The 16,468-nt window shown below is 30.1% G+C and overlaps 2 protein-coding genes across 2 annotated transcripts; both read right to left on the bottom strand.

Moving 5' to 3' along the window:
• Positions 1-28: 28 nt before the first annotated feature.
• Positions 29-742, bottom strand: LOC141705331 (putative histidine kinase 2; the record flags this gene model as incomplete). The annotated part of the gene is made up of 2 exons (XM_074508335.1): positions 395-742; positions 29-211 (listed from the first exon to the last, which is right to left on the bottom strand). Coding segments are annotated over exons 1-2 (531 nt in total), but the record flags the coding sequence as incomplete, so codon positions are not given.
• A 455-nt stretch (positions 743-1,197) lies between these two features.
• LOC141705330 (histidine kinase CKI1-like) lies at positions 1,198-4,949 on the bottom strand. The gene is made up of 8 exons (XM_074508334.1): positions 4,862-4,949; positions 4,517-4,749; positions 3,542-3,614; positions 2,957-3,335; positions 2,302-2,546; positions 2,086-2,226; positions 1,655-1,965; positions 1,198-1,545 (listed from the first exon to the last, which is right to left on the bottom strand). The coding sequence occupies exons 1-8, from the start codon at positions 4,947-4,949 to the stop codon at positions 1,198-1,200; spliced, it is 1,818 nt and encodes a 605-aa protein (XP_074364435.1).
• Positions 4,950-16,468: the final 11,519 nt, after the last annotated feature.

Below are 16,468 nucleotides of genomic sequence, written 5' to 3'. Positions count from 1 at the left end.
CTTAGTTGTCGAGAAAAAGTTTGGTAACTTCTTCAATCCTTGCGACATTCAAGGGTTTGGACAAGTTGTAATCCACTCCCGCATCTTTCATTAGCCGTATCTCTTCACCATCTGTGTGTGCACTCACAGCAAAAATGGGTATGTGCACTTTGAATTTAGCCTCTTCTTCTCTGATGCGCCTGGTTGCTTCGATTCCATTCATGACTGGCATCTGATTAATATTTAACATCATTGTTAATACGTATGTTCATATCGTTTTTGTGCACGTGTGATGAAAATGTGCGTGTGTCATGTGTAATGTTGCTTAAGAACAACATTCTGCAATTTCATAATGTTTTTTTAAATATTCGATAATTAGCCACAAGATATAATAAATAAGACATCAAATAAGTACCTCGCAGTCCATGAAAATGCAATCGTAAGGCAAAACATGAGATGCCCTTTGACCATTAAGGGCTTCGCAGACAGTCAGCACAGCCTCTTGCCCATTAGCGCATACTTCAGTAATTGCCCCAAGCATAGAAAGAATGGTAGTAGCAATTTTTTGAAGCAGTGGCTCATCCTCTACAAGCAGCACTTTCTTCCCACTCAATGGTTTATCAGCTTCTTTAATTTCTAAAGAAGATGATGCAACTGGCCTTGTCTGAGATACAGAAGTACTAGCTTCATTGACGGCAGTAGTTGTTTCCGAGCTGATGGTTAGTGTCTCGCTATGTATCGATGCTGGGGTGGCCTCTGGCATCTCTCCCCCAAACTCGGGAAGAAGCCTTTAGTAACTTGATACAGACGTGATCCGTGGAAAGGCTGGGAGATGATGATATCGATTGCAGGAAGTTTGTCTCACTGAGGCCTTGTAGCTGAATATTATTAGATCCAGGTCTATCTAGCCAGACGACACTGTTAAAACCTGTAGCAATGTTTATTCCTGAATTCTGCTACAACTCTGCTAAGCTCACGGAATGGTGCACCATCCGTATCAATCACAATCAGTATAAAGCTTGGAAACAACACTTCCTCTCGTGGTTGACCTTTCTATGCGTGGGGGGAATCTCCTGATCAGTTCCCATCCTAGAGAACTCAACGGCACTTCTTTGGATCTTGTACTTGAATGCGAGGTACAGTTATAGCTTGAAGAAGTGCATCAGACCTCTTGGAAGAAACGGCTTGAAGAAAGAACTCCCTTGTTCCTGATTTTCTTTAAAGTAGTCGAAAGTTCTTCAATGTTCCCTCGTGACCAAACACTTTGAGTCCTTGTCTTTCGTAGAATTTCTTACAAACTTTCCGCCTTTCTTCATTTTTAATGAAGATCACAACTTGGGATCCTTCAGTGTTTGGGCTGATAATTAAGTTCAGACTTCGAGCTGAATAGGATTCACCAGATGACATGCGACCACCGACACTTTCAATATCGTCAGATTGATCTCTTCCACTGCTAATCCTCTGGTCTGTTTCACATACAGAAAAATACGTGTTGAACTTGAAGCAAGTCCCTCTTTTGCACGCATCTTTATCAACAATCTCTATATCCCCGCCCATTAAGCGTACCTGATAAAAAATAACAGATTAAAATTTTCAGTAATGCACAAGCAGTCTTTGGCATATGGTAGGACCACTAATAGCGTATAAATTTGCATTATAAGCGAGTTATACGTACCAAAGATTGAACGATACCAAGTCCGAGGCCCGTGCCCTCTTTTCCAGCTGATGTCTCCTTGATTTGGGCGTAATTATCAAAAACAGTTTCTTGTTTATCTTTGGGAATGCCGACTCCTGTATCATCGACCTCAAAGATAAACTCCACGCAATTTTCATTCTTTTGAAAACTGTTCACAGTTGTTCCATAATCGGTACAGGCTTCAATCCCTAGAATCCATAATAACCATGACCAGGGACCTTTCCTAGTTGAATTGAGTCTTGAACTAGAACTTCTTGGTTTTCTAGCATATGCTCTTACCGAAACATACCCTTCCGAGGTAAATTTTACAGCATTACTTAGTAATTTGATAGTACCTGTCTCAGCTTTTTACGATCACCTTTAACGTGATCAAACTTGTTGACAGAACCATCACTGAGATCCAACACAACATTCAACGCCTTTCTTGATCCCAACAGCATGAAACAAGTCAGTGACATCCTCAATTAACTTCGACACTTCAAATTCTTCTTCGTCAAGGGGGACTTTTCCGGCTTCTAGCTTACTTCTGTCCAGTATGTTGTTCAGAATAGCTACAAAACAAGAAACATTATTCACGTACTAATATATTACAATTTTGGTAAATAAAATTACATGTCTTATTATACCTAAAAGATCGTCGGAACAAGTTTTCATGCGCATTATATTTGCCTCCAAATCAGATCCACGATCAACTTGAATCAGGGCTATTTCTATTAGACCGGCAATCCCTGCTAGAGAGCCACGGACATCATGGCTTGCACTTGCGTAGTTTGTACTCTTCTGGATACATTTCCTTCTACTTGAGCTGTTGCATCCTTTTGTTTCCTTAATGCAACACCCAACTGTATCACTCTTTTTAATGCTACAACAACTATGACAACAAAAGAACAGTTAGAACGAATATTAGGCCGATCGTCGCAAAAGATACTGGTACGATATACTGAAGTGTTTGTGCAGGGATCTCTCTGGTCCCTCAAGTGGCATAGCCAATAAGAAACCTGCAAATAAAATGATAAGTAAAAGTTGAGATCTTTTACATGACTATATATTTACAAGAAATATGTAAATGTGAATGATGTGTTTAGTTTATGTTCACTTGCAATGTTAGAAACCAGTTCAAGTAAAATGGTTTTACATCAATGTAATTAATCTTGATTAATCATTTCAAAATCTATTAAAATTAGCAAATAATTATCTTAATATTGAAAAATAACAAGTAAAGAAGATATACATACCGTATCTACCCCAAGGATTTCAACTTGAGAACAATATGCATCATACTTTGTTCCAGAAGCGGTGATAGTCTTAGGTTGTAGTGTGCCATCGTTTTCTTGGCATGTAAGATTGCCAACAATATGGCCCTCTAATTTATCACCGCTTTGATTTGACAACACAAATGCAACAGAATTGTTACTGTCAATAACAATTCTAGTGTTCTGAATGTTTGCTTTGTTAAGTACTTGCCCATCCTTCGTAGCCAAAAACAAGCTCCCATCATTTCTGATGTTTCCACTTAAGGATTGCACTATCCCCTTTGTTTCAAACCCCATAGATACTGCTCCTCTCCCATCCATAAGAGCGGTGTTAAAGAACAAAATATCTTGGCTATCAATCCACGAATGTCCTACTGAAGAATTTCCATTTGCACTATCCAGGGCCACTAGGATTGATGGAACAAGCGATGTACACGGATGCAAAGTAACCAATTCCAAATAATTCCCCGTTTTCGCGATTCACAGGCTGAGAATAGCAAGTGAGGTTTATAATTTTCTAAAGCCATTTCCTTGTCCACCGGAAATAATGAGGTGTTTGTATAAACTGCAACAGGTTGCTGATTGGCTCCATTGTAATATGAAAATAACAAACCATCTTTTCCAATGAATGATACTTGAGACACATATGGAATCGTTGAGAATGCTTGAAATAACAGAGGAGCCACCTACAAGTATGAATGACAAATGCCAAATAGTTATCCCATTATATCTTACATTCCTTTATAAATTCCTACCTCAAACAAATAAAAAAATTAATTTTTTGACATCTATACAATACCTGAGTAACATAGTATAAATTACAACATTTATATAAGGTCAATTAATTAATCAACAGCAAGCCTAACAAGGTATGAAGTAAGAATACGGGTGCGGTTAGTGCGAATGGGGGAATACTGTATTTGGAAAAATATAATAATATGAAAGTTCACGTAGTGAACACGGCGTATATAAATAGAAACAATTATAGATTTCATGTTTAAACATATTAAAACCTATCAACAAAGTCAAATATTGCATGAAGAATGAACCAAATCTAAAACACAAAAAACAAAAATGATTATGAATCGATACTTTTGTAATAACAAAAAAGACGGGGATACTTTGTTTCAAAGAAAAGACATGGATACTTTATTTTGTGAAAGTAGTTCGTTGACATAGTATTTGACTACAACTTCTCAAGATAAAATTTAAATTGGGTGTATGTGTTCCATACTGCAAACGTGTGTCCGAGTATCCGACACCGAGAGTCCGCATGTGCCTCAAGTGTCCGTATTTTGCGAAAGTAGTTTGTTGACATAGTATTTAACTACAACTTCTCAAAATAAAATTTTAAATTGGTGTTGTGAGAGAATCTGTATGTCCGATACGGAAACGTGTGTGCGAGTATCCGACACAGAGACTCGGCATGTGCCCCAAGTGTCTGTGTCCGATACGCGGAAACGTGTGTTCGAGTATTTGGCACGGAGACTCGGTATGTGACCTAAGTGTCCAGGCTTCATAAATTGCAAGTATCTAGCTATGCGATTTCATATTGCAGCTCGAGAGACACATAAAGAAACAAATATACCTCAAATTCAATGACGGGAATCGGTAGTTGTGTTGCATTCACACGGGAACTTAGGATTCTTGCCAGGTTGTTTGCTGATGATTGCAGTGGTGAAAACAAATCCGCCTTCACTCCAACCCCATAAAGTATTTCCTGTTGAAGGTTTTGCGAAAACAGCCTCACATCTTGTTCTATACTCTTACCTCTACTGTGCCAGTAGTTAAACATCAAACTTGAAGGCACCAGTACTGCCCCTGCCTGCAGGCATGCATGTAAATCATTAATTTCCAGATTTGACAATAATACTCAAATCATGTATTCCTTTTTACTAATAAATATTTTGTAAGAAAAGCTTTGAGGAATTACCAGAACCAGGAAGAGCACTAGTGGTCGCATGACAATTAGATCGATTAGCAACATCTTGCAGAGTAACAAAATCTTCCTGCATTGCCATTATAATTTTGTGATAGAATGTAAATATTTCAATTCAGGTGTATGCACCACCATTAATAGGTGAAAAATAATTAATATATTTGAGTAACATAACTTTAAATAACTTATCAACATATTTATTTTCAGTGTATTTTCATTTACAATAAAAATAATTTGATTTTAATTTCAATTAAGGTATGCACCTTAAAATTAAAAGAAAAAATGGGTCTCTATCCAATTATGAATCTCCATCCAATTAAAGGGGTGTATAATAAGGAAAAAATAAATAACAAATAGTATATTTGAGTAAATTATCTTTTTAATTTCTTCTTTCTATCTAATAATAAAAGAATTAACAAGACATTTTCTATACAAGCTAAAGAAAAATAAGATATTACCAAGTTGATATAGCATGTAAAAAAACAATAAAAGCTAATAGGAGTCAAAAAGGGGGATTGTTTCATCATAAACAACATGCCTTAAATAAAAAACACTACATATATATAGATCTATTTAATAATGAGTGAAAGAACCATTTGCAAATAAAATTATATGTATATAGACAAGACCTTCTTGATTTTCCAAACAGATGCTGCTGCTGCTAACGTTTAGTCGTACTAGTGTCTGGTTCTGCAATCCATGCATGCACAATTCAAAGAAGATATGTAACAATAGTTTTGTTACACCATTAAAACAAGATAATCTGAAATAATTACAAGATTGTATAAATACAGAGAAAAGCTATGTAAAAAAATACCTAATCTGAAAATCTCTGAGAAGGGGTTTCCAGAAAGAACAGTGAGGCACCGGAGAGAGAGACTGGGAGAGAGAAAGCTGCGAGAGAGATGATGTGAATGTTAAAACTAAGAACTGTGCAGTTTAGTATTTGTAAGAAAGTATGCATATCTGTAAAAATATTTCTTGCATATTTTAATATCCATGTAATGATTACTTTTTTAATTTTTCTTGCATATTTAGATTTTGTTATAAATGGTAGTATTTATTCCTTTGATCATCTCTTAAAAAGTAGTATATATTATCTTGAAATTGATTGGCTTGTGTGTATGATTTTCATTTTTGAAATATTTTTGAATTTTTAAATATCAATGAATCATAATCCATTCTCATCTTATACCAAATTTACTAACAACAAAAAATGTACTAGAATTTTAATTGTTTTCATACATTAAAACACGTTAAATTTCATTCCAATTAATTACGCTTGTATTTAGTAGAAATTTTAAGCAACAACGACTTATGGAAGAATTTTATAAAAAATTAGTTTCCTATTGATAAATAGGACTAATGACATATGAAATTTTAAGGGAAAGTGACCTGTGAAATTATGTTATTAAAGATCAAATTTTCAAGTAATAAATATGACTCATGTCGTAGAAATTTGAGTTGTGACAACATATTGAAGTAGGCTATAAAAGATGCAACTACGAATCAATAAATAAGACTCGCGTTATAGGAATTTTGAGCGGGAGTTACTTATCGAATTATTTTTTTAACATTCGATGTTTTAAGAAAAACTCGATACGATATATTTCAAAAACAAAAGATAAAGTCTTATACTTCGACGATAAAGTCTTTCATATGATATTTATTGGATTTATAACACATCCAAAAAATATCATTCTATCATTCTATCCAATAAATACATACAAATATTATAACATAATTCCATATGACTGACATCCAATAAATATCATTCTTCCTAAATATCATTAGGATGTTATAATTCCATATGGCTTGTGTGTACGATTTTCATCTTTGAGTAATTTTTGAATTTTTAAATATTAATGATTGATAATCCATGATCATCTTGTACTAAATTTACTTGCAACAGAAAATGTACTAGAATTTTATTTGGTCACACATTAAAATTTCAATAAAAAAAATTAAACGAAAAGACACATTAAATTTCATTTCGATCAATTACGCTTGTAAGTAGTAGAAATTTTAAGCGACAGTGACACATGGAATAAATTTATAAAATACAGTTTTTGATTGATAAATAGGACTAATGTCCTGTGGATTTTTAAGGGGAGTAACGTGTCAAATTCTGTTATAAAAGATACAATTTGTAATTAATAAATAGGACTCGTGCAGTAGGAATTTTGAGCGGTAGTGACATATTGATGTAGGGTATAAAAAATGCAATTACGGATCTATAAATAGGACTCGTGTTGTAGGAATTTGGAGCGGGAGTTATTTATCGAATTACGTTATAATATTTGATGTTTTCAGAAAAACTCGATACAATAAATTTCAAAAACTAAAGATAAAGTCTTATACTTCGACGATAAATGTTATTGAATGACATTAAGAAAAATCTACTAAAAAATCAACATATTTATGATCATTTTTTGCATATCTAAATACATCTCAAAAAATAAATGTATGTTATCGATATTGTATAAGTTAATATTCACTCAAGACTTTATATTGGATATGTAACATAATTTCATAAATATGTCGATCTTTTAGATGATTTTTTTTCTGAATGAAATTCACATAAATTTATTTGTCGATTTAGAGGATTTTTCTCTTTATTCTTTAAAAAGTATTGTATCAAGTATATCCTGAAAAAATTGAATCATTTATAACGTAATTCGATATGTCACTCCCTCTTATAATTCCTACAACTTGAGTCCTATACATTGATCCGTAAATTGCATGTTTAATTACGTTATTCGATACGTTACTTTAGCTAAAAACCTATAATAGAGTTATATTTATTATTCAAATATAATTTTTTTCTAATATAATATGGTATGTCAGTACTGCTCAAAATTCATACGATAGTAGTTTTATTTATTAACCAAAATTGTATTTATTATAACATAATTCGATACTTCACTCCCCGATAGAAATGGAATTTAATGTGCCTTTTTGGTTAAAATTTGATTAATAAATAATTTAAATTGTGGAAACAAACCTTTTTGATTAAAAAAATTTCACTGAATATTTTAATTTGTAGCACCAAATTTTGTTGTCACATATTAAAAGTTTAGTACATTTTCGGTTAACTAGTAAAAAGATAATTGCTTAAGTTAGAATCACGATTTGCTGGGATCAGGACCTGTCACCAATCACGATTTGCATCAGGATGAAAAATCATTAGGATATGATTAGGTGTCACGATAAAAAAATAAATCAAGATTAGCCGATTTATACAATCCCAATAATTGATGAGTAGTTTAGTGTTGGTTTCCGATTTGTAGGAACAAAGCTGTTAATTTGGATATATATAGAAATAAGGTAAATATTATTGTAACATATCTTGTAATTGATAGAGATTGATAGAGCAACTATGTGCTATATAAACACTGAAAGTGTTATAATTATTGATAGGTTTTACACGAGTATCTTTGTAACCTAGCAGTTCTGAAGAACATCAGAATTTCTTGAGAGAGTTTTGTAACAGTTTATACTAGAAGTAATAAATTGTTATTGATTCTATTGTTCTTATATTCTTATATTGATTTATTTGATTAATTGTATCAAACCCTCTTAAATAATTATCTTCTTACTGGATAACAAGTGGTATAGAGCAGTCTAATTTAATTTGAATTAGAAAAGGTCAAAAAGGTCAGGAAGTAAGTATGAAAGCATGAAGATCACAATTTTGTAGAAGAATGACTACTTTACATGGAAAGTGAAGATGCTGATATTTCTTGAATCTATTGATGATAGCTATATTGATATCATCAATGATGGGCCACCCTATCCTAAGAAGGTTGTTCCAATGACATCAACTGTTCCTCAACACATATAATAAAGGAGAAATTTGAATGGTTAGATATTGAAAAGATGCAATGCTTAAAAATACCAAGGTCAAGAATATTCTTCGTAGCAGTTTGGACAATGTTATGTCTAACTGGGTGATTGCTTGCAAAACTGCCGAAGCTATATGGGATGCATCAGAAACTCAATGTCAAGGAACCCTAGCAATCAAGAAGAATAGAAGGCATGTTCATGTTCAAGAGTATGAACAGTTTGAGGCTAAGTCTGATGAGAGCATTACTGATATTTATGACAGATTCCTGACATTGTTGAGTATTTTGTCATTAGTTGGAAAGAAATATGACAAGGAAGACTCAATACCAAGTTTCTAACGGCTCTTCTTGAAGAATGGGATATATAGACCTCCATCATCAAGCATCAGTATGATCTAGACCAATTTTCACTGGATGAAATTTATGGGTTACTGAAAACCCATGATGTAGAGATTCTATAGAGGAAGAACAGGAAAGGACCGAAGTTGAAGTATGTTGCTTTAAATGCTGAAATTAACAAGTTCAAGACTAGTGAGAACTCAAACAGAAGGAACACTGTTGAGATTTCAAATACTGATGAGTCATCAGATCCTGACACTGATACTGATGAGGATTCTGAGATAGAACTGGATGATCCTCATATAATTTAGATGGCTGCAATATTGGTTAGAGGATTCAGGACGATGAGGTTTAGAACATCATAGAGAAAAGGTTGTTGTACCAAAAAGTATTCAGGAGATGACAAGGGAAAGCTCAAGAAGAATGAAGGTCATTACTCCAAGAGGAGAAAGTTTGACAAGGCCAAGGTGACATGCTAAAATTACAATAAAAAGAGAAATCTTGCTACTGAATGTCTAAAGTTAATTGGGAAAATACTTATCACCTGAAAGTCAAACAAGGACTAGGTGGACCTGACATTGATTATGCATGTTATGCTCTAATGTAAAATCATAGAGATGATTTGTATTCTACTGACAAGGTACCAATGACTGATTTTCCCATAGATACTGATAACTTATCTAAGTTAAAAAAGATTTTTGAAATCTCTGCATGTTAAATTTAAAAATAAATTTCTTGAAAATGAAGGTTTAGTTCTTGAAAAAGATAACTCAAGAAGAGAAATGATCATTTCGAAGTTGAGCTAATTTGTATGCATGAAACTGAAACTGCATGTAATTGAGCTAAGCACAATGAAACTCAAATGCATATTAAATATGCCATGCTAGAGGAAGTTCTTGAAAATGAGAGAAAAGTTTTAAAACTTGTATGACTTCAGGAAGAAAGGTTCATAATTTTATTAATGATAAAAAATGGAAAGAATATTTAGGTTATAATAAATACAATGATAAAAACATTAATAAAATTATCACCAACATAACACCAGTTAAATTTGTCAGTATTGATGAAAATATAGTCAAGTCAGTCTATGAAATAGGATCAACGTCTAAAAATCCTGATAAAAAGAAAGTTGAGTTGAAAGGTGTTAAAAAGAAAGGTAAAAATATAGGTCTTCTCTCTAAGGGACAACTAAAAAAAATTGTGAGGTAACTGATATTTCTCACAAATAGGAAAACAAAAAGGTAGTAATGGAAATCAGGATATTAATTAAGTAAGTAATCATAAATATATTTTTCATACTCCCAGAAAAGGCTTGATTTAAATATGGTTACACTAATCATATTTTTATTGATTAAATGAAGAGTAAAAAGAAAGCTGTTGTTATTCTTGAGTCTGATGTTAGTGGTAGATCAGTATTTTATAAACCACATAACCCTTGTTTTCACTATGGTAGTGTTTGGCATTCCATCTATACTTGTAATGAGTATCATGGTCTGTATCACAACTATTATGATCTTTTTCCCAAGTTTAATAAAATTGCTATTTCTTGTGAAAGGGAATAATAAGTTTTGGTCGGAGGAGTAAATTTCCAACCAATCAAAGAATAACATTTAGATTTTGTTTTGGTTGAGAAATTTATAATAAATTTCTTGAAGTTGTGTATTTTGTTCTTTGAAGTTGGTAAAAAACCAATATCCTTTTTCAGTATTTTGGGGAGAGTAGAACTCTTCTCGAAGAAAATTTTTATTGATTTGAAATTCTATTTTAATTACATTTAGCTCACATGACATTCTCATGTTCTCAGTTATAACAGAGAAGGTTGGGGATGTTGGCGATGAAGGGGAAACCATATTTTGGTTTGGTGGTAATTGATTTTGTGTATAGAAAGGGTGAGGTATATTGGAAGAAAAATTCACACCACCCATAGATGCACGGGTTAAATATGATGTAGAGTATCTTGGTCTTGAAGAAGTGTTAATGATATAAGGGATTTAAGAGATTCTTCCTAAATTTAATGTTCTTTAGGAAGCATCAGAATATCGAGAACTAATAAAAGTGGCTCGGGATGATCGATCAAACGCAAGAGTGACTCTTCCATTATCATCATGGAGAACTTGGTGTATTTATGTGTTTGGTTCTAATCTTTCTTGTAATTTAGGGCGAGCTACCCCTTCTAAGACCCATTCAGTGGGAAGGGAAATATCATGCCATTTTATTGATCGAGGAATAATTGTATTAGACCTTGAAAGGTCAGTTTGAAAAAGGATGGTTTCTCCTTTGACGAAAGCAATATTATGTCCATCATCATCAATGGACATTATTGCTTTGTAATGAATTCAAAATATTAAAGCAGCCGAAATTGATCCTTCTAACATATTATAGTTGTGAGTTTTAACATGGAGTGTCATGCTATGGATAACATTTCTGTCTTTAAGAGAAATAGATAAATTTGGATAGCAACTAAAAGAGATGGGTCCATTATATAGACTTGATACTATAGAACTTAACAGAGAGTCTTTGAACTCAAGGAATCTATCATCTCTTAAAATGGCTAATATTGAGGTGTCTATCTTTGATTAAGGACTTAATTTCTACTTGGACTAGATCTATATGGATATAATTGTATGATTTTGCCATTTTTTCTAGGGAACTTTTGGTGAGAAGGTGAATTGTTTTGAACGATTTTGATAGGTGTGAGTCCCTTTTTTCGGTTTTGATGGAAGAACTGGAACTATACCATTTTGTATCATAAACTTGGCTTTTGGGATTTTTGGAATGTCCCAAGACTCTATTGCTTTTTGGAGGTTTTCGACGTACTAGTGGAAGAGTTTGGAAATATGTGTTTCTGCAGAATACAGAATCCATGATCTAGGTTCAATAAAGATGTAGACTAATCTTTTGCTTACAATCCTAGAGAAAACGCTTTTACTGCCTCGTATAGACTTATAACCGATAAACTAGGCAAAATCATTCGGCAAGGCCTTATCTACAAAAGTTAAGAACTAAGAACAGATAAACAGTAGGCAACAATATTACAACTCCCTTGTGGACACAATATATATATATTTGTGTGTGTATGTATATTTATATTTAATTACATTAAATTGGCACAATGTGACACATGCACATCTATATAAAGGATTAAAAGAAAAGAAAGATCCCAATTTAATATATTTGTAAAACCTATAGTGTACATCTTAAATTCTAAAAAAATAAGTTCTACAATACTATTTTCGATCATATAATTGGATCATTAAAAGAATCTCATTATATATAAAATGATATTTTGAACTATATATTAACAAACAGTTGTTTAATAATGACCTAAAAATTTCAAGCCAATATATGTTTGAAATACATTTCTGCTTTTTATAATTTAACATAAAGCAATTTTATTTGTTTAATAAATAATTTATAATATTTTAATCTTACAATTTACAATTTACATGGGAAACCAAAAAGAGTTCTCCGTCCTTTTCATGGTAATAAGCTTACTTATTAGTTACGGTTTAACTTCTCGATTGAATAATAATGGATTTAATAATAAATTTTTTTAAATTTTCTTTTCCGGTTCTAACATAATGAAAATTTTCACTACAAGAAAAAATACTAAATTCGACAGAAAAAATAGGTCGAATTTAGCTTAATTGGACCGTGTGTGCAGTCAAATTTAACTAAATTTACTCCCGCTAAACTAATAAACTAGTTAAAGTTTTTTTTCTCCCAAGCCCATTTTTTTAAAGAGGTTTAAGTATATGTTCAAAATTTAAAGATGTGCTAATTTGAGGGATTAATCAAAATAAAAGGCGAATATATTTTTAATATATTAATATATTAGCCTTATTTATTTTAAAATATATATTTCAAAAATATTAATCAGATTTCGAAAGTAGAACCACTCAAATTTTTTTGATAATTATTAATCCATATTAATAAGATTTTTCAATAAAGCCTAGGACTTGGAACATTGTTCGTGAGTCATTAATAACCTTTATTAATAAGAAAAACCTTTTTAAGTGTTATTTGGTTTCACTTATTTTTTGGTACCACCACCTTTTGATTTTACTAATTTGGTTTCACTTATTTTTTTGGTACCACCACTTTTTAGTTTTTATTTTTATGGTATTATTTTTATCGTTCTTGATTCCTATATAACTTAAAATTTTGTATATATTATTTTTACCCGTTTTTCTTTATTAATAATTTTTTTAAGTGATACTTTATTTTCACTTAGTTTTTGGTTCTATCACCTTTTGTTTTCGATTTTCAGTTTTTATGATTCCTGTTATAACTCTAAATGTGTTATTTTTATTTTTTTATATTTATATATGACTTATAATTCTATATTTATTTTTTTTACACTTTTTCTTTATTAATAAAGAAAACCTATTTTTAAGTAGTACTTTGATTTCATTTATTTTTTAGTTACACCACCTTTTGGTTTCACCTTTTATGATTCATGTTATAATTATAAGTGTATTATTTTTATCCTATAACTTATAATTCTATATGTTTTATTTTTACTCATTTTAAAATTTTTATAAGCCATGATTTTTTATTTTTTCTCTAGGCTTGAATCCTTTTTTAATTATATGTTAAAATAAATAAGTCCATAGGCCTTGTGTTTCAACTGAAATTTTTTAATTTAGAATTTTTTATTTTTTGTTGAATTCCATTTTAACAAAATGGTATGAATATTATAAAAACTATATTTTGGTTTCACCACTAGAAAATAATAAAATTGTTCAAACCGCAATATGATTATAATTCTATTTTCGTTGAACTCTTAATTATTTTTTCATACGATAATTGGTTCCATGTATGATTACGCCGTATTTTGGTTTCACGCCTATATTTCTCTTTCATGTAGAGGTCTATGTTATTTTTTAACAAAACATAAATTTGAATCATACTATAATTACGATATTTCTATTTCTCGTAGATTTTTTTTTATTTTTTATTAAAGTAATAAAATAGAATCCTTTAAACATTGTTATTATTAATTAATAACGAAACGAGGGATATTTTGGTTTCACCCGTTTCCGGTTTTATGAACTTTTGTTTTCACCCTTTTTCAAATCTTCTTATAGCTCTAAATATATCATTTTTATTCTTTTTATTATTCATATATGACTTATAATTTTATATATAATATTTTATCCGTTTTTGATTTTTATATACCACATATTTATATTATTTTTATATAAACAGAATCGTATATACATAGTAATTTTTAAATTCATACCTACATAATTTTATTTTAGCACCAAATGCAAATTTATACATAAATAATGAATATTTTATTAGAAAAAATTATGCAATCACAAACTATATAAAAACACAAATTCAACTTAAAATAAGAAATTTAAAATGCAATTACTTAGTAATGTTGATTTAATTTTTTGTTGAATTATCCATCAATCGTGTTGCGACTAAAATTTCGATGTAAAATATTAGTTATGTCTTTTCGTACGAAATATACATAATAACGTTGAGTTTGCGGTTCTAATAAGATTTGAGTTATTGAAAACTACATATAATTTAAAAAGAAAATTGCAATAATCGTATAATTTTATATATTGCATATTTTAATAAAAAATAAAATAAGTTTTTATAATCATTATTTAATATTGATATTTTGATCTCGACCCGTGCTTTAATAACCTTTATTAACAAGCGAAACCTTTTTAAGTGGTATTTTGTTTCACTTATTTTTTGGTACCACCACCTTTTGGTTTCCCTTTTATGGTATAATTTTTATCATTTTTGATTGCTATATAACTTATAATTATGTATATATTATTTTTACCCGTTTTTCTTTATTAATAATTTTTTAAGTAATACTTTATTTTCACTTATTTTTTGGTCATATCCGCTTTTGTTTTAAGTTTTCGGTTTTTATGATTTCTTTTATAAATCTAAGTGTATTATTTTTATCCTTTTTGATTTCCATATGACTTATAATTCTATACTTATTATTTTTACCCATTTTCTTTAGTAATAAACGAAACCTATTTTTAAGTGGTACTTTGATTTCATTTATTTTTTAGTTCCACCACATTTTGGTTTTATGATTCATGTTATAATTCTAAGTGTATTATTTTTATCCTTTTTTATTTCTATATGACTTATAATTCTATATGTTTTATTTTTACTCATTTTTTAAATTTTTATAAGCCATGGTTTTTAATTTTTTCTCTAGGCTTGAATCCTTTTTTTAATTATATTTTAAAATAAATAAGTTCATAAATTGGCTCAGCTAAATAGGTTCAGAGAAATATAAACCACGACCAAATAAATATGCCATGTGTTTAAACTGAATTTTTTTAATTTTTTGGTTGAATTACATTTTAACAAAATGGTATGAATATTACAAAAACTATAATTTGGTTTCACCACTAAAAAATAATAAAATTGTGCAAACCGCAATATGATTACAATTCTATTTTCGTAGAACTATAAATTTTTTTCTTAGGATACTTGGTTTCATCTTAGTATGATTACACGCCTATATTTATGTTTCATGTTGAGTTCTATGTTATTTTTTAACAAAAAATAAATTTGAATCACACTATAATTACGATATTTCTATTTTTCGTAGAATTCTTTTTTATTTTTTATTAAAGTAATAAAATGGAATCCTTTTAATAGTGTTATCTATAGTAAACTATGATAACCGAACACGGGTATAATTTGTAGTTTGGTTAATCCTGTTTTTGGTTATTCAAATCTCTTAACCAAATGATCATAACCCTTACATCCGAATACTAAAAAAAATATACTAACCAAGCTTACGTTAGAATCCCGCCAACAACAAATATTTATATTATTATTTATAAAATTATAAATAAATTTCTAGGTTCGAATCCTGCCAATAACAAACATTTATATTAATATTTATAAAAAAAATACACTAACCAAGTTCACGTTCGAACCCCGCCAACATCAAAAATTTAATTATTATTTATAAATAAGGTTAATGGTTCAAATATCATCAACCATATAGTATTTTATACTATATTCTTTAATTTAACTTAAAGTTATACACAATCAAATTATAATTATATTGTTATTAATTTACGTATTTAATTATTTATATTAGAATTTCAATAAAATCATATAAAATAAAAATAAAAAATCTAAATATTAACGGAACCCGTGCATCACACGAGTTTTAAGCTAGTTATTAATTAATAAGGAAACCATACTTTGGTTTCACCCGGTTTTACAAACTTTTATTTTTACCCCTTTTTAAATCTTCCTATAGCTCTAAATATATTATTTTTATTCTTTTTATTATTCATATATAACTTATAATTTTATATGTAATATTTTACCCGTTTTTGATTCTTATATACCACATATTTATATTGTTTATATATAAACAAAATCGTATATACATTATAATTTTAAATTC

Source organism: Apium graveolens, unplaced genomic scaffold (genome assembly GCF_009905375.1).
Source record: "Apium graveolens cultivar Ventura unplaced genomic scaffold, ASM990537v1 ctg8785, whole genome shotgun sequence".
Lineage (NCBI taxonomy): Eukaryota > Viridiplantae > Streptophyta > Magnoliopsida > Apiales > Apiaceae > Apium > Apium graveolens.
This window is presented reverse-complemented; position numbering and strand designations above follow the sequence as displayed.